Source organism: Dipteris shenzhenensis, chromosome 11 (assembly GCF_047967505.1).
Source record: "Dipteris shenzhenensis isolate YYH24624 ecotype China chromosome 11, Dip_SZ_1.0, whole genome shotgun sequence".
Taxonomy (NCBI): Eukaryota; Viridiplantae; Streptophyta; class Polypodiopsida; order Gleicheniales; family Dipteridaceae; genus Dipteris; species Dipteris shenzhenensis.
In genome coordinates this window covers 609027-629157 of record NC_141606.1, presented here as the reverse complement: position 1 = coordinate 629157, position 20131 = coordinate 609027, and the positions used below count along the sequence as shown (strand labels likewise).

General features: G+C 40.8%; 1 protein-coding gene across 3 annotated transcripts in view; it reads right to left on the bottom strand.

Annotated features, from left to right (window-relative positions):
• Nucleotides 1-14513, bottom strand: part of LOC147896453 (protein ZINC INDUCED FACILITATOR-LIKE 1-like) — a 172232-nt gene extending 157719 nt beyond the window's left edge. The window contains exons 1-4 of one of the 3 annotated variants that reach the window (XM_087382067.1): nt 14129-14512; nt 12471-12511; nt 12222-12282; nt 11406-11508 (exon numbers count right to left, since the gene is read on the bottom strand). In XM_087382067.1, the coding sequence (XP_087238193.1) occupies nt 11406-11508; nt 12222-12282; nt 12471-12511; nt 14129-14273 (350 nt within the window). In that variant the 5' untranslated portion in view covers nt 14274-14512. Of the gene's footprint in view, nt 1-11405; nt 11509-12221; nt 12283-12470; nt 12512-14128 lie in introns of all 3 variants that reach the window. The other 2 variants (XM_087382065.1, XM_087382066.1) reach the window with 2 other exon arrangements.
• Between the last annotated feature and the right edge of the window lie 5618 nt (nt 14514-20131).

The following is a 20131-nucleotide window of genomic DNA, read 5'->3' as shown; positions in this document are numbered from 1 at the left end:
ATGCAGCAAAACACACACACACACACACACACATACACACACACTTTTTTTTTTTGTGAAAGAAAATTTGCATTAAGAAAGCATTTACATTCATAGCTGTCCCAGAGTGGGACAGCTACTTCATACACACTTTTTTTTTTTTTGGTGGGAAGAAATCTTTTATTGCTGTAAAATAATTACATTCATAGTTACTTCGAAAGTGGAGTAACTACTACTCAACTGAAAATCTCAGTATAAGCTGTATATACATCCTGATCAATCAAACGAGTCTGAATGTAGAATGATTGCTGCAGATCGTTTGAAAAAAACAAAAGATGAAAATAGGGGATCACCAAAGACTCTATGATTTCTGTCCATCCATAGAGTCCACAGTGCCCAATAGCGTACCCATACAAAAAATAAGTCAAAACCCTGTCTAGCTAGATGAAAACCAAACAACCAGAAAAACCTGCCAAAAGTAACAGTAGGAAATCTCGCTCGAAGCCTCTGTCGAATGAGAGCAATGAAATCACAAGTGTATGGACAGTGCCAGAACATGTGAAGCACAGATTTAGCATAGTGTAGGCATCTGTGGCAAACAGCCGGAGCAATATGTCTATGTGCGAGTAATTGGCCAGATGGAAAAATGCCAAGTAGGACTCACCAAAGAAAAAGCTGTTGCCGAAGAGGGACTTTATAATGCCAAAGGAGACGCAATCACTTTCTCCACCACTTTAGTAGGCGATGCATATGCCAAACAGTATTTGCTCTGTCAGAAATCCAAGGCGGAAATAATAACACTTTATACAGAGATGACACTGTGATATGTAAGAGCTTCAAAGGACGGGTTGAAGAGAAGAAGAATGTAAAATCCAATCCTCAAGCCTATTCTGAAGTTCCAAACGAGGTACCGGCAAGAACGGTTGAAGCATTGCTGAAATCCGATTGCATAAAGGACGATAATGAGCTCCCAAACCATATTTGCTAGCAACCATAGAAAAGGATAAAAGAGTGCCATCATCCTGAAGTACATCCGCCACAGAAGAAATGCCTTTGAAAGAGAGAAAATAAGAACAACTAGGTTCTTGGATGGCCAAAGAAGGGTGAAATACATTAGACCAATAAATATTCTCAGCCCTTAAAGAAGTTCCCGCCAAAGAATCCCGGCCATTCCATTCCAAGTGGGATAAAATATGTTTCCAATCAAGAAGCAGACGAGAGACAAAAGGGCAACCTCTGATCTTGCCTTGGATAGAGCCAAATAGGAAATCCCAGTGGGTAGGCTGCCAATGCCCAAAAGCAGAAGTATGAATATGTAATAAAAGAGAGCGGATCGTGAAAGCCCAAGGCTGATCTCCTTGCATAAACTGCAACATCATTTTTCCTCTGTGAGCAAGTAGATGCATTTGAATATTGAGAACAGCCAAGATGTCGAATCAGTTGAGAAGTGGGAACAATTTCCCTAGGCCACAAAAGACTATGCCATTCATGAGCATGCAACGGCAGCAATTTTGATTTCTGAAAATTGACCCGAAGACCAGCCGCCATTCCATATGTAAAAAGAGCCTGCATAATCATGGACAGATCACTCCGAGTATTTTTTGGGGTAAAGAAAGAATCATCATCATATGCTTGAGCGATCATGCTATGGCTGCTAGGAATCTCCAAGCCGTGTAACTGGTCAGTGTCCAAAAGGTGGTCCAGATATTGAAGCATTGGATGAGTGGCTATGGCAAAAAGTAAAGCACTTAGGGGACATCCTTGCCGAACCAAACAACCAAGCGTCCAGGTTGTAGAAATATCCCCTGAAAGTATGCAAGCAGCTTTACTGTCTTGATATAGCCGGGACATCCTTGCCGAACAAAACAACCAAGAGTCCAGGTTGTAGAAATATCCCCTGAAAGTATGCAGGCAGCTTTACTGTCTTGATATAGCAAAGTGATAACTTGCTGCATTTTTGTGCCAAATCCCAATGCCTGCATAGTCGATGAAATAAAATCCCACTTAACAGTATCAAAGGCTTTGGCAATATCAATTTGCAATAGCAAAACATCCTGCTGCATGTATTTGGCATATTCAATTCCAACATAGGCATTAGCAATGTTATCTGTGATATGCCTACGCAGAACAAAACCATATTGCGCAGGATGCAACCCATCATGTAAGATTCACAAATTTGCTTTTTTTGAAGGAGTTTAACAAGACCTCTCTTCCATGTGTATGGCATTTTCTGATTTTGCCATGCAGCGTTCACCATATGCAGCAATGTATGCTTCAAAAGAGGCCAATATTCTAGAATAAACTCAACTGTAAGACCATCCCATCCTGGAGATTTCCATCTACCACAGGATTTGATTGCATCTGACAATTCCCTCTCAGTAAAAGGTTCCTCCAATTCCAAAGCTTGAGTAGTGGAAATAATAGGAGAAACATGTTGTAACATTAAATTTCGTGCAGACAAAACCTGCTGCGAGGGAGAAACTACAGAACCAAACTGCTGAGAGAAATGATGCACACAAACAGAAGCAAGCTGTGACCATGAGGTAGTCCATGAACCATCAAGTAGAAGCACCCTGCAAATTTCTGATTTTAATCTCCTCTGATGCAAGCTTTTGAAAAATTGTTTGGAAGAGCAACCTTTATCTGTAAAGGCTCTTTGTCTTGCTCTAGTCTCCCATTTAGCCAGTTTCCTGTGATCATTGAGTTGAAGACAATGTCTAGCTTAGCATAGTGTTGTTTGCTCATGCAGGGACAACGAACGAAGATGGCTAAGTTCGGTGAGGTCTTGACAAGCGAATTTGGCCTGAGCAATAGTTTCCCTCAGAGTCTTCATGTAAGACTTGCCATAACCTCTAATCACAACTTGCATTTTGGAAACAAAAGAATCCCATGCATTATCAATATCAATATGGCTGTGAGAAGACAGAGAATGAGATGCTTCAGTCACCATGGCCTTGAAAGCAGCATGCTGCAAATAGCTATTGTTCACGATCAGATGTCGCCTTTGTGGCAATCTATCATCTGGCATATCATAAAAGGATAACCTCAACCATAGAGGTGCATGATCTGAATGCACAAAGGCATAGTCAATCCACATTTCGCATGTAACATCACCATTTTGTTGCGGAGCTACACTATACCATCGATCCAGACGTGCCTGATAAGAAGAAAGGGCATTATGTTGAAAGGTGTATCCAGGTGACAAAGCCTGCAATTCCTTCCAAAGATCAACCAAATCAAGATGCATCAGTAATTGAGACCATGCATGCCTTTCAGGGGTTAACATATGAGTATGTCCGGATGTATTGTCACCCTGTTGTGGAGCATTATTGAAATCCCCACATATAAAGGCGTGATATCTCCATGGATATTGTTGCATGGCATCCCAAATTGCAGTTCTTTCTCGAGAGGATTGAAGTGCATAGACAGAAGCAAATTCAAACACCTCTCCCTGAATGATGCATTGAAGAATAAGCCATCTTCCTTTATTGTCATTTAAAGCAATAACTGGCTGAAGCTCATGTTTGATCGGAAAGACTACCCCTGAGAAAAAGTGCTCCCCATCATAGAAAATATCATAGCCACAGTAGTGACCTGTCTTTCCTGCATAGACATGTTGGTTGTGTTCTTGTAATGCCACTATGTCAGGCTGAAATCTATTGATATACAGCCACACAGATTTCCATTTTCTACTATCACACATCCCCTGGACATTAAGTGTAAAACATTTGATATGATGACTATATTTACAAATATTTATAAAATAACAGCTATGTACAACAGCAAACTTCATGATGTCAGCCCTACATTTCTATCTCAGGGTCAAGGCCTCTTCCCTGAGAAGAAATATCCACCTGAGAAGTAGACAGCAAAGCAGCAACCTCTTCTTCAGGGAAGAGTGTTCTGCTAGCTGTCACTACAGCCCATGTGATCCCAATTCCTGTATTGACCTCTAGGGAGTTTCTACTAGAAGACGCACCATTCCAAGTGCGAGGGGGTGGAAGTCTTCGAGCAGAAATAACTTTTCTTGGACTTTGCCATCCACCAATTGGAGGTTTCGGTCCTTTTGTTGAGGGTTGAATAGCAGGAGGTGAATGTGAAGAAACATTCCCATTTGAAACCACTGGAGCTTTGCCTTTATCCTGAGTTCCAAAAAACTGTCTACTACCTTTGTTTTTATTTCCAATAGAGGTAGGAGCATCCTTAGTACGCATTTGAACAGGCAAAGTAGCAGGAGGCATTTTATGCTGATTCATTGGACACTATGAAGCCATGTGTCTTTTTGCAGTCAAAGCAAGCCCCTGCAAATAATCCCCATTTCAATTTATAAAAAGCACTTCCCATGTCAACATTGTTCACCGTGACTGAATAAGAGTCTAGTGTGGAATTATCAGTAACCTAGAGAATGCAAAATCGATTCAAGTTGCCATTAGGCCGTGGTGGGCAAACCACTTTGCCTAAAGTCGCTGCAATTTTAGGCAAGAGTGAAGCCATGCATTGCGGGAAGTCTACAACTTCAACCTAGACCAGACATCGGTGTCGGATCAAAGCCTGAAAATCCCTTGTGGGAGACCATGGCAGTACGTGCACCATTTGCTGCCCAAAAAAGAGGGGCGAATGTTCCAAAAGCATTTGCCTGTGAATCTCATCTACCATAATGACCTCAAAAAAACCCTGGCTGCATAGTGTACCTTGCGAACAAACGAGCCAGCCAGTGTACGAGTCAACTAGTTGCCTACCTCTGCAGCAGGTGGCATCCGGCCTGGGAAAAATAAAATGACTGCATTTTTGGCATATTCTCTAACTGGATCCACAATTTCATCCACTTCAACCATGAGGCCAACCGATGGAACCAAGTCTTTTCACTCTTTCCGTGTGTCTTGCAAAGCCTTCATGCATGACATCATAGACCAATTGTGCCTCAACAGAATCATGTACCGGGTCATGCTGACCCTCAGCCTGCTTTTGCTTCTTGCAATGGACTGAACAATCCTTTTGAAAAGTTTTTTCATAGGAATATTCAGCCATATCTTTGGAAGAAGGTGGAACCTAGAAAGGAGGTACCTGTAAAGTGATAGTAGAGAAAAAAACAGTCCCAAAAAAAGCTCACAGAAAAGCCCGCAGAGAAGAGAAAAAGAGTGTATTTGTAAGGAGAAAAAGGGGAAAGAGAGATGTAGAGGTCGAGAAAAGATAAAAAGCAGTTTTATAGAGGAAAAGAAGAGAAAAAACAGTAAAAATTCCCAGATGAACTATATTTCAGAGAAAGAGGGAGATTTTGGCGATGGAAAAGGTGCACAGGACTCAGAGACCCAAGAGGAGAGAAACGGGAGCAAAGAGCCTTCAAAATCAGTGTATAGGTTAGTCCGCAAGCAAATCCCTGTATAAAATCGATCCAGGAGCCGGAGATGAACTGGCAGCAGCAACTTGTAGCAGGCGAAACAGTCCGTACAGGCCGTACACCTGTACGGAATCTGTACGGGGCTGTGAGGGCTGTACGGCAGATGGTGGCTGCTCCAAATCACCGTATTTTGAGCTCTGATACAACGCAACAGGAAGTTGAGGCTCACGGGCTGGTTGGGGGAGGGTCTAGAGCTGTTACGGAAGGCTAGAGCTCTCTCTCTCTCTCTCTCTCTCTCTCTCGCTCGCTCACACCTACACACACACACACACAGCCCAGGAACTCACACCGTGGTATTACAGAGCCACACACTTTTCTTTTTTGGTGAAAGCACATTACTATATTAACATGAAATCAATGTACATGACATTAGACTCCAAAGGAGAGCCCAATGGAAGAACTCAAAAACAAATAGAAAACACTTCAAGGCTAGTAGCATCCAAGTCCCTTGCAGCAAAACTATCATATAAGGATTGCTTGAGGGACATTCTAAAGAAAATATATGCCTGAGGAAACTGTTGACCCATCCTAGAATGCAATCTCTGTGTCCAAATGATCCATAGTACCCAAAAGCGAGTCCAGTGAAAGAAGAGGAGGAATGGAGACATCTGAGATGAGAGGCATCCAAACATCCAGAAAAGTTTCCCAAATCTGATAGAGGGAAACCGAAGCCGCAGCAAATGAGAAACATGAGTGATCAATATGCGAGAGTGCGGGCAAGACCATGATAGATGAGGAACTGTCTCGCGGTGATGAGAGCAACGGGGGCAGGAAGGGGAAGCAATGCGGCGTGCTGCCAATTTCACCCCAATGGAAAAAGCTCCCACTATACATCTCCAAAAGAAAAGCCTCTGTTTCAATGGCAATTTGGCTTTCCAGATTTTCATGAGTCGTGATTGCCACCAAGATAAAGGCCTATCCAAATTCCAAAGAGTGTTGGCATGCTTGTCAATCCATGGCGGTGGAAGAAGAAATCTGTAGACCTTCGAGGAGGCCAAATTATGCATTGAAAGCATATGGGTAGCAGGAGGTAAGGAAGTCAAATTCCAGTCCAGTAATCTGTCCTGTACAAACAGTGGAGGAGCCGCAGATTTTCATGAGTCGTGATTGCCACCAAGATAAAGGCCTATCCAAATTCCAAAGAGTGTTGGCATGCTTGTCCATCCATGGCGGTGGAAGAAGAAATCTGTAGACCTTCGAGGAGGCCAGATTATGCATTGAAAGCGTATGGGTAGCAGGAGGTAAGGAAGTCAAATTCCATTCCAGTAATCTGTCCTGTACAAACACAGTGGAGGAGCCGGAACAAATGGCCGCAACATAGTTGAAAGTATTCTCCAAATGGACCTATGATGCAGACCCAAGGAGAATGTCCTGCAAGCTTGTGGAAATGAAAGCATACAACCTTGTTGATCCACAACATCGCCAACAAATCTTATGCCCAATTTCATAAGATTGTATGCTTTAATAGGTGCCTGTAAAGCGAGAGGCGATTCAAACACCTTGCTCCAATGGATGCTTTTCAAGCGAAAAGAATTACCATGATGAGAGGAAGCACCTATCCATTTAGCATAAGAGAGAATTCTCTTCCAATCATGAATAAAAGCAGTAGAAACAGGGCAACCAGGAATTTTTCCCTGAAATGTGGTCATGACTGCTTCCCAGTGATCTATAATCCAATGCCCATATGCATGGGACGTCATGTTTCCACACATAGTTGCTAACATAATAGCCCATGGCTGTTTTTGCTGAAAAAAATCAGCAATCATAGTGCTCTTTCTTGCCAACATATGAACCTGGAGATTGAGAATATTCAGCCCCCCATGAGTCTTGGGTGAACAAATAGACTGCATAGGTAGGAGTCGCAAAGCCTTTTTATGAGATTTGCTTTTTCAAAATATCTCCATAGCCTGGGACATATAGGAAGCCAAATGCTTAAAAGACCAGGGAAGAAGAGGCAAATAAAATTGCACATATGCCATAATGATGGACTGTACTATCCGAAGTCGAACATGTAGAGGCCAAGTGGACAAATGCCAGTATTCCAGCTTCTTGTTGATCTTTTGAAGCACCCATTTGAGCTGTTGTTGCGGGGTAATATTCCAGCCAATGGGGTAGCCTAGATGCCTCACAATAGTATGGGAAGAGATAATGTGGCCTGGCCAGAGAAGGGCATGCCAATCAGCTTCTTTCAAAGCTAGAAGTTTTGATTTCTGAAAATAGATGTGCAGTCCAGCAGCTATGCCAAAGTCATTCAGTGTATGCATGAAATGAGAAAGGTCACTTTGAGAATTCCTGGGCATAAATTATGAATCATCAGCATATGCATGTGCAAGAAATGACTGTGCCCCTGGAATTTGCAAGCCATGAAGCTGTCCTGTATCTGCAAGATGGTCCATATGCAACAATAACGGATGGGTAGCAATGGCATACAGTAAAGAACTAAGAGGGCAACCCTGTCTCACCGAGCGGGTCATAGTCCAGGTTCTTGACAACCCACCACCAAGCAAGCACTGCGCCGTGGCATGAGAATAGAGCCAGAAGATGATATGGACCAGCCGAGGGCCAAATCCCAATTTATGCATAGTCTGAGAAATAAAATCCCAAGGACAGTATCAAATGCTTTCGCAATGTCTACTTGCAGAATGAGAACATCTTGTTTGGAATATTTGGCATACTCAATCACAAGCAAAGCATTGGAGATATTGTCAGTGATCTGCCTTCTGGGGACAAACCCATACTGCCTAGGATGAAGTCCTGCTTGCAAAAAGAAGCAAACCCTGAGGACAATCATTTTAGCAATGAGTTTGTAAATAACAGGCATAAGAGATATAGCCCGCCAATCAACCATCGTCTCACACAACCTTTTCTTGGGAATCAATTTGACTAGGCCATGCTTCCAGGATGGAGGAAGAGATTGTTCCAAACATGATTGATCATTAGAAGAAGAGTGTTCTTGAGATCACCCCAAAATGCACGGAAAAATTCGACAGTCAATCCATCCCAACCAGGAGAGCTGCTTTTGCGTAGATGACTCAAAGCATCATCCAGTTCACTAAGCATAAAAGGCTGCTCCAATGCATGAGCCTGTTCCCAAGACAATATGGGTTGGACATGCATAAGAAATTGAGACCTGGCTGCATTCACTTGCATCAAATGATCAGGCTGAAGAGAAAGGAGATGCTGGAAATAACTAGAACATTGCGATTCCAATTCTGATTTGGAAGTAGTCCAGGTGCCATCATCTTTCTTGATCCTGCAAATAACCTCCTTTCGCCTATCCGCATGGAGACTTTTAAAAAAGGCTTTGGAGGAGCAGCCCTTATCCAAAAGGGGTTTCATGCGAGCTCGGATTTGCCACTTCTTTAATTTGCGAAGATCATTTTGGTGGATGATATGAACTGCATAAGCACAAGAATCCTATTCAGAAGAGGTAAGCTGCCTATGAGAACTGATTGCATCCATTTGTTGCTTGTGAGATTGAGCCCATTTCAACTTGAGCCTGAGGTTTCCCATGTAACTCCGTCCATAATCTTGAATAACAGCCTGCAAGCAATGAGCAAGACTGATCCAAGCAAAATCCATGTCCTCCTGAGCATGTAAGAGGAGGGGACGAACAGCCACTCTCACCATGTTCTGAAATTGTTGATGAAGCAAATAAGCACTATTGACATGAAGCAGGCGACGACCAAAAAAAGGTATATCATCTGTCAGACGTGCTATAGATAATGTCAAGCATACTGGAAAGTGATCAGATAGCAAGAGGGAATGATCGACCCATAGTGTACATGTAAAATCAGCATACTGCTGAGCATGCAGCAAATACCATATGTCAAGTCGAGCCCAGTAATGAGTAAAGGCATTGTGATGATATGTATAACCCATATCTATGTCCCTTGTTGAGAGCCATAGATCTTCTGCATGCAGGGATGAGAGCATATCTTCCCAATGTCGAAGCTCAGTGGGGAACATGTGAGAACGATGAGTGGTATTGTCTTGAGTGGCAGACGAGTTGTTTAAGTCTCCACACAAAAAGGCATTGGACAGCCATGGATATTGTTTGAGGGAGGCCCACATTTGAGCTCTAGTCGCAGAAGTTTGTGAGGCATAAACAGATGCTATTTCATAGAGATCAGCCTGCCAGATGCACCTGATCACCATCCATCGACCCTGAGGGTCATTGTAAGCAACCGTGGGCTGCATATCATGTTTTACCAGCATGCAAACCCCCAAAAAGTGCATTCTACCAGCATAAAAGATATCATAACCAGCATAGTGGCCTTGCTGGCCAGCCAAGAAGTGTTGGTTGTGTTCCTGTAAAGAGATCACATCGGGGTGCATTCTATGTACATATAATGCCAGAAAAGTCTCCACTTATTGACATTGCAAAGACCCTGAACATTGTATGTAATGCAAGTAATTGAAGTAGACATAGAAGATATGTACAATCAAACCAAAAAGCAGAGTAAGGTATAAGCTATCAGGCCTCAGCCATGACATCAACATCCACCTGGCCTCCTGGATCATTAGCTATATGATCCTCATCATTGTCGCATACAGGGATGCTCCTTTTTAACACATCAACCCACAGTTGAGAAGTGAGGCTGTCAACGGGGGTAGAGGTCTGACCAGGGGTAGAAGTTGAAGCATCCCAATGGCGAGATTGTAACGGACGTGGTTTGAGTGCGAATACCTTTTTAGGTTGCTACCAGGCACCCTGGTGAGAGGCATGAGATTCTGAAATTTTGCCCTTCCCCTTATCCCTTTGCTTGGCTGAAACCTGAATCACATTTTCTTTGGAAGGAACAGATTTAGATGCCACATCACCCAGTTTGGTAGGCATAGCCTTAGGCCCCAAGCCATAAGTTGGGGGGGGAGTATTTTCTGGAGCAATAGCTGTAGGTGGGAGCTGATGCAGGACTGCAGGACACTGTGAGGCTAAGTGGCCAAACTTATGGCATGTGAAACAAGCACTTGCAAAAACTCCCCATTTCAAATCAAAATATTTTTCACTGAGGGGAACATCCTCCACTTCTACCGCAATGGAAGGAGGGGTTGGGTGATCTGTATCCCAAAGAACACAAAACCGATTGCGATTACCCGAAGGACGGGGTGGGCATACAACTTGCCCCAAAGTAGCTGCCAAACTTGGTAACTCAGCCCTCATATAGTCCGGAAAATCCACTACCTCAACCCATACGGGGCAGTGATGTCGAATGAGGCTGTGGTAATCCTTGTTTGGCGACCATGGCATGACATGCACCATTTGTCTGCCATAGAATAGAGGTGCTGACGATATGAGGCATCCAAAAAATGCACTTCATAAAAACCTCTGGAAGCAAAGTATACTCCTTCAACAAAGCAGCCTCCCAATAATGCCTGAACCCACTGGGCCACATCATTTGCTGAAGGTAACTTTCCTGGGAAGAAAATGATAACTGCTTGCTGAGAGAACTTTCGAAGAGGAGCGACCAATGAAGGCAGCTTCAACTTATATTTGATGGCCGAGGGAGGTTTGGCCCACTCCTTCCGGCTGTGATGAAATTCATCTTTAAGCATGTCAAAAACATAGTGAGCATCTACAGAATTTGCAGTAGAGAAATCAAGTACTATCATCCCCACCGACATCATCAACACCCAACTATAGGTGTAGCCTATAGTACTGCATATACTGTCACACATACATATCCATGCACCCACACATACTTGAGCATTCATTTATACAAAGGCCTTCATACTCAGTTCCTGTCAACAGTCCAGAGGTGAACAGCAGACTCAACATGACATAAGCTAGCACTAAAGGAGAAGGATAATCAAAAAGTAGTCAAGAGCTGTTCATGCAAGCTACAACTGCCAGTGAAAACAAAAGTATTTCATCTTAGTCTCTGCCAAACAAGCATTTCTAGAAAGAATAGCTGATAGGACAAAGCACCGCTACAAACAGAAAGAATTGATCCCAATACCAGCAGGCTGCGACTTGGAGAAAATTTTATACTGCCAAAACAGAAAGGAGGTACTTTGATGCATTTACATTGAAGCTGTCCCGACAATTATAACAGGCTTACGGCCATATTTGTCTGCCGCTAGTCCCCAAGGAGTAGAGGCTACGAAGCGCCCGAGCATAAACGCTGAACCTGCACAAATTGCAAAAAGAGCAGTGAGGTGGATTGAAAGAATGCAAATGCACGCAACACAGGTCTCGATAAGCTGAAAATGTACAACATCCATATCCGAGAGTGTCCAAATACATTTTCGACTCTTTGCATGCCATACATTGGAGTATGCAAAGACAATTGTTTTTCTTTCTAGGTAGCCCATCGCTTGCCTTTGCAAAATCAAGGGGATATATGCAGATAGAACTGCATGTACTCATATATTCAAGATATCACATACAATGCTCAATGTGGGGTTCAATTATAATATGAGAAAGTATCAAATGATAGCACTTTACTTTTGCATCAAACTGGAGGTTTCATAACAATCTAGAATGCTATGTGTCTTACCCTCTATACTTTTTGTGAGTTCTTGACTAACTGGAATATTTTCTTCTACTTGTCTTATGAAATATCTTTGCTCATAACTTTACATGAAAAGTTAATTAATGACCCAATGACGTGAACATTGTAGGTCTTCCACATATCTACAGTAACAAAGAGATTGCTCAATGCATGTCTCCCGTGTAGTATGACAGAAAGTTCCACGTGCAAGAAGCTCTGTTTTACATCTCGCAGAATCAAAATTAACATTCAAATGCATTTCATGTTCGAAATTTCTCTCCTTGGTTTACAAAATTGCTTTGCTATAGATTGTTAAACGAGGCAATAAAGTGAGAAGTATAGTTTCTCACCAACAAAACCTGCGTAAGTAGCAATGTCTGTGGCTGATTCTACAATATTGAAGTCTCTGACCTGCAGTAGAGTCAAATAGCAACAAATTTCTTCACTTGCAAATAGAGAATCAAATAGCAAATTTTGAACGTTCCTTAGGGCCTTCTTGTATCGTTGTATGATGCCATGAAGAGGGCTCCTTTCAGCTAGTCAATTGAAAAAAAAAAACATTTTATGGAAAAGTTACTTTGACTCTTTGAAGTACTTACCATGAAATAAATAAAGGGAAACAATGAAGAGATTGGCAGAGCTGCAACCCCCTCCCCAAAAAAAAACAACAACAACAACAGGAAAGAGTCGTCTTAAAATTTTCTGTGTCAGATTATAGAAAGCAATAATGAAATATTATTTGTGATTTCCAGAGGCCGCTTGGAAACAGCTACACACAATCAAAACAAACAATAATCATGGTTGATACAAGCTACTCGATGTGAAAGCATGAAGTGGGTAGAAGATATGTTTCCTTGTTGTTTTCCATAGATCAAAAAACACAACCCCTGTAAGCAGACTCCTTTTCGCAGAATAAACTGAAACAGAATAAATACTAAATCTTTGGTTTCAAACCAACTTCATAAAACACAAATTCAAATTCACAAAATGGGGAGCATCAATGCTTTACTTGTCAACGTGACTTCTAGCCGTAATGAAAATAAAACAAGGAGCAGCAATTGACACTGCTCCACCCATTCGCTAGAAACAATAAAGACCTCACCAGGTTACTTGCTGGACTATTACAATAGAAACGAAGATAGAGCAAGCAGTAGGTTAATAGCACCCTACTAAGCTTGCGTGCCAGGAGAGTGGTCAACGTTTATCAGGTTGAGATGCTAAGCCTTACGCTTCATTGGCATGAAAATTAGGGGAAATAGCAGGTTAAATGTCAATGATTGTTCAGTAAATTGAATGGTCACGACCCCTGTGCAAAAAAACCCATAATGCCTACAAGAGCTCTAGGGGCAGGGGGAGCGTTTATGGGGGCTTATGTCCATTTTCCAAAATGATATACAAAGATGGGAATCTAAAGGTGGGGGACACGGGAACAAACCAAGATTGAAAAGCCAGGAAAAGAGGGATCAAAGCCCCAGCATATAAGTCCTAGAAGACCCATGAAATAAATCTTAGCCTCAAGCTTGTGCATTGCAAGTGATGGAGAAACGCGAGCCAGTTTAAAACGATACCCCTGCGTAGCAAAAAATTCCTCAATCAATCCCTCTCTCCAACTCAAGTGAGGCAGCAATTCTTCAAAATGCGTTAAGGCTCCATGCAAAATTGAGCATATCTCCGATAAGATATACAGGTAAGCTAGGTCCTACTAAAACGCCTTCACATCTTCGGTCGGTGACTATAGACGCGAAAACAAATACAACTGTCAGTCAAGCTGATACGTAGAGAGAGATCCCAAGCTACAAGAATAGATATGACGCGTACACAAGATATAATTTCCTTAACGTCTGTTTTCAGTTACTTCTCATGGATGTTTTGGACTTTGATACCGCTTGAATGTTTGCTTCATTCGTATTCAATCGCATATTTCGCATGGCCATTAAATACAGATGTATCGGTCTTTGCGTATTTTGCTCATACATGACATAATTAGAACCAATGGCCTTTTCTCGCGCCCATTTCTCTTTCAATGCTTTGCTCATAGGTGAACCCAAAATTTTGTACTCTCTAGCTTCGCCCGTAGGATTGGGAGTTGCATGTTGAGTGAAGAGGGACATTTCAGCGAGTAGAAAACTCGTCGGTGTAACTTGGAGCTGATAATCCCGTAATGATTCCGACTTCCGAAAGGCGGGGCGGCGGGAGAGACAGAGAGAGATAGAGAGAAGTGGGGGGAGAGAGAGAGAGAGAGAGAGGGGTGATTTACAGTTGCAGAGAGTCAACAACGCAACGAAACAGAGCTCTTTCTTGGGTGCGCCTTTGTGCTCAATCTTTCTACGGTCCAATACACAACCCGGGCAACCTTCGACATAGATAACATTTCGCAAAAGAGGAGTCTCGGGGTCTCCCATTTTCGCTAAACTTTCACTGATTCACCTGTAGTGCAAGCTAGCCACGGCGGTCGACGCTACAACCTGAGATCGATCAGCTGCACGGTTGGATGCGTACGAGATGAATGTGCGTGGTCCACGCATCCATCTATTGGAGATCGATTCAGCCACCACATGATAAGCAAGCAATACTATGTAGTGGAGATTCGTGGAGAATAAAGGGCACTCGGGCAACAGCCAACAGCATAAGAATCCAGATTCCACATGATTGACGGGGACGTTGCTTCTTGTGTGCACGCATGATTGATTTATTGATTGAGCGCACGCTCGGGCTCGGTCAATCAAATTGGTTAACCATGTCTGTGGTTTGAGCTGCCTCCAAATGCTTTATCTTTATGTAAATCTTTATATAATCGTCTCTTGTCACAATTATAAAATTACAACAATATGACATGGATCACATGCATGCTCTTTACGTTATTGTCTTTGTCGCCATGTGCAAGCATACTAGAGAATCTCTAAAATGCATGCAAAATAATTTAATGTATAAAATGCCAAAATACAACATTCTCTTTATTGAATGCAAAGAGTCCAACCATAATTTAGCCCCTTTTGAATCTGTAGCTTTCAAAGTAGATGTCACTCCCTTTCTATGACAACAACTTTGCACGAGTTATATTGTAATGTAGCACACAATATTTGAGTGTTACATAGCTTGTAGGTTTGGTTGATTTCAACATTTATTGAGGCTTTTTAATCAGTTTTCTTGGTCATTTGTGGCAAAGCTACAATAAGAATACTAGTTCTAAAATGTCTTTATCCATGCTAGGCAAGACATAGGGAAGTGTTACATTTTTCGATGGTGGTGCTAAATCAATAAAGGAATTAGGTTGACTCATAGCGAGTTTCAAGAATGATCAGAAGTCCATCACTTCTTTCGTGCAATGCATTTTCTTCTCCTAGTTATTTATGTTGGTTTGATTTTGGGGGGAAAATCTCATTAATGTTGACAATAGTAGTACCACACATTTTCATCTATGGTGTAAATACATCATCCATATAATCTTTAACTACAAGCTTGCCCTATTAGGCCCTTTCTACTATAACACATTTGTAGCCTCTTTAGCACCCAAATCCATCTAGTAAAAGTTCTACATCATGACCAATATTGATTCGAACATATTATCATCCATCATGTCTATAGTTCCTCTAAAATGAAGTCCCAATAAGAGTTAGCAACATAATCATCATCACATCGTCTTGCCTATTACTCATGCTCCTATAAATTTCATTCTCACCTTTTAAATTTAAACTTGACATGCAATTATGACATAATCATGTTTTGATATAAAATAATTGTAAATTTTCAATCATAAACATAGAAAGAGTATGATAAGTCATGAGATAAAAGTTTTGTTTTTTATATTTGAGCTTTAGGTTGACAAATAATATTGCAGTCATGACCATTGGTAGGCTACCTTCTTATGAAAATCATATTTCCTACATTACTTGATAGGGATATTATTTATATTATAGCCAGGTTGACTATGGCAAACTATCAGTTAGTTCTAGAGCCAACATAAGAACTCAACCTTTGCATTGATGATAAGCCTACAACGGTGGTGGTAAGTGCTAATCTCTCTTCTGAGCAACTCCTTGTTGTCAAAGAACTTTTCACCAGGTACAAAGATGTTTTTTCTTGGAATTATATTGATTTTTGAGGAGTTTCGCCTAAATCATGTTAACGTAGAATTCCCTTGATACCAGATGCCAAGCCTATTCGGCAAAACAGAGATACATAATGAATTAGGTCAATTTCTTCGGGTAGGATTCAATTTTATGCTACTGACCATATTGATTGGTTATTTCCCATTATGGTCATGCCCAAGAAGAATGGTAAACTCCAAGTCTATATGGATTACCAAAAATTAACTGATCAAATCATCCTTGACCCATTTCCGATACCAGATGGATCTTAAACCAAATTGCAGGACCTTCAGCCTCCCTCACTCCACCAGCTCGAGTTCTCGGATGAACGCACATGGATTGGAAAGTTCTTGGGTGTCCCGTTTCTTCAGAGCCATGACAATCAAAGCGATTGAAGTCACGTAATCGAGAGAGAGAGAGAGAGAGAGAGAGAGAGAGGTACCATTTGCAATCGTGCATTATTTCCAGTGAGAGTGCAGGTTTGCCCCAAATTCAAAATCTCACCTAGGAGCATGTTGCATTGTGGCCCTAAAATGGCCCTTAAAATAGTTTTACGAATGGCTACACCTAAGCAAATAATGATGCTCTAACTATTATTTTCAAACTTATAGTCTAGTACTTGAAAGTGCTTTCAGAGTACTTCTTCAATGTGCTGCAAAGTGCTTAATGTGCTTCAAAGTACTTGCAAGTGCTTTAGAGTACTTTTTGACTATGTTGCAAGGTACTTAACGTGCTTCAAAGTACTTGAAAGTCCTTCAATCCACTTTGCAAACACCTATTCCTATTATCGACACAATTATGGCGGACAAAGAAGTACTAGTTATTTCCATTAAAGTCAAGAAGCATACTATACCAGGTGTGATCTAGATGGTGGTTCAGGAGTTAACATTATTTCTGAAGATATTGCAAACTAGCTGAAGTTTAAGACATTCAAGCCATCTCCTTTTCGAGTGCAAATGGTAGATCAATGACCAGCTGATCCCAAATGTATGCTATAGGATGTTGTTATTTCTATAGGAGACATTTATTACACAGTTAGTTTTATTTTGTTGGGACGGCCTTGGCTTAAGAGTGCAAAGGTGCTCCACAATTGGGGATCAGAGGAAATTATCATCAAAACTGATGGTGAAGACATGTGCATTCCCACTAGCCCTTGGAAGGTATTGAGCAGTTATTGGCCTAAAGATTTGAAAGTTGAACCCATTTTTCCAAGATGTGGAGTCACGCTTGATGGAATTATAGATCCATCCTGTTGGTGAAATTGATATATTCTCCAGTGGTTGTTGCTAATATTAAGCAGAATTTAAAGACCAAGCAAATTACAAAATAGAAAGATCTATTTTCAAGTAACTTACACTAAAGATATTGAGGAGAAAGAGAACTGGCAAAGACACCAGTCTATTACACCATACAATCGCACTAAGCGTGGGGGGGTTCCAATGGATACTTGGCATAGTTTAGTTGGGGATGCCTAACATGACCTATATTTTTTGCCATGCTAGATGGTCGGTATTGTGGGTGTTTTTATGTTAATACTGATGTCGCTAGTGTTATTGGTGTTGTGTATATTGTACATCGAACACAATTATATTGGGATTATTTATTCAATTATATTGGGATTATTTATCTTATTATCTGTTGTTTGTGGCTTAATGGAACTAATGACAAGGATTGGATCTAGTGGAAGGATAACGATTGACATGTTGTATGGCACATGTTACATGGCCATAGACAAGTTTTTTTAAAATTACTTTGATGTTGTATACTTTGGACATTATTTTTTCATGAGTACACAAATCATTTTTTATGGAATCAAGCCCAAGAGGCTATATAAAAGGCATCCGTTATTTTGGTGGAGGAAGGGGACAAGTTTGGCTACTTATGCTTTAATTGAATAATGTGAATACCCTAGATGAAGAAGCATGAGCTGCTCATCTAGAGGCAGAGATTGTACCTGGTTGTTGTCGCTATCTTTTTGTTCTTTTGATTCTTTCTTCAATTATGCATGTCTATGGTAGATCAAGCACATGCACCCACACTCCAAGAGCAATTGGATGCACTTCTAGCACAATTGGCACATGAGCATGACTGTTAGGAGGAATTGGACAAGAAAGCTAGCAATGATAAAAGAAAGAGGCATTCATTAGATGATGCGTAATTCAATTCTGATCTCAAAGATGAGTGTAGACATACAAAGGTAACACTTATTGACCTAGTGATTGAAGTCCATGGGTATTTGCTCCTAAGATTGGGTGAGGTATGGGTATTGGAATTAACAATCCAGAAGCCTTCCCTTTATAACATGTTACCTTTTGACAAAATGATGCATTTCAAAATCTTCCATCACAATTTGTCCAAAGGGTCGAGCGATGCATACTTTCTTTTCATAAAGAGGTATCTCTCATTGTATGAATATTTTGATATAGGATTCCAATTGTTGTCCTCCAATGTATTCCATATATCATAAATTTTGTACATCCCCTTGAGAAGAGTTCCTCATGTTTTTGAAATTTTGAATTCCTAAAGCAGTAATGTGATTAATACTCAGTTTCCTGCTTAGAGTATCAATAACTACATTTCCTTTGCTAGATTGGTATTGAATCATAAGATGAAATCTTTGTATAAATGACGCCCATTTGATATGTACTATAGTCCACTACTTTAGTAAGCAAACATCCATTTTGTAATCCGCACATATATTTATCAAGCAAATCTTTGCAAATGATGGCTTGCTTAAAATAATAGTGTATGATTGAGATTATAATCTTTGTGGTAACTTTTGGATTGCATCATTTAAGAAACTAGGGACTAGGTTATACTTATCTTTAGCTTTTCATCCAAAATAAAATGAACAAACTGAAGTAATGAAGAGTACTATTCTAGACATGTTAAAATCTTATGCAAGAAGTCAACCCAAAACATAGGATAAGTATATTCATATGTTACAATTCACCTACAATAACACACCTTCCATTTGAGATAATCTATGGGAAATTTATACCTATACCAATCATTCCGTTGACCCATAGAGTTGAGGCAATTGATGAATTTACCCACAATTATATTCTCAAAGAGGTCAATGAATTTCATTAGCGAGCTTGCTCAAAAGAAAAATACTGAACAAGCCAAAAATAAGAAAAAGCATATGATCCTAAAAGAGGGTATTATGTCCTTTTGAGGATTGAGGAGAAAGACTAAAGAGCATTGAAAAATGGCCTATCATCAAAATGGCTCCATGATTCTATGGACAATTTAAAGTTATATAGAAAATCAACGATCTTTCTTATAGGCTTAATTGGATTATGTGATCATTGGAGAATCCATAACACATTTCACATTAGCCTATTGAAACCGTTCAAGAGACCTTTACCTACACATCTTTTTTATGAAGAGCCTCCATTGTTGATGAAGAAGAAATACTTCAGCCTGATCGCACTGTTGATCATCACAAATCACATGTAAATGCTTATGTCATGCATTTCATCAAGTCCAAGAACATTAGAGAGATTATGCTAAGTGTATGCCTGAAAGGTTCTTTCAAGTTTTTCCAAACCTCACAATTTCCAATAATCAAACATGCAATTGTGATCACTTGCAATCCAAGTGAAACCAAAAGGTAATATTTTCAACACACAAATTCACCACTTAATCAATTGTTGGAGAAGAAAAGCACAATCACACCATGAGAGCGACAGCACACTGGGTACAATCTCCCCCCCCCTAGATGAGTGGCTCACGCTCCCTCATCTAGAGTATTTATGATATTTCATAAAAGCACCAAGGAGCCAAAATTGTCCCTCTCATCCAAAAATGAGGGATTTGCTTTACATAGCCATCTTTGGTCCCAAAATGAATTATGTCCACTACAAAATATATTGCTCAAACTTGCAATAATAAAACAAATACAAAATTGGCCCATGGCCATATATAATGCGCTGTGCGACACCTTGATCGGTACCCTCGCACTAACTCCAATCCTCGCTATGAGTTCCATCACCTGTACTCAAGCTGCCAATTACATTAGTTATTAACAATCAATTGAACGAATCACCGAATCAATCGATTCCAACATAACCGTGCTCAAAGCACAATAATCAAGCACAACACCAATAACACTGGCGACATCAGTATTAACATGGAATCACCCACAATACAAACCATCTAGCATGGCA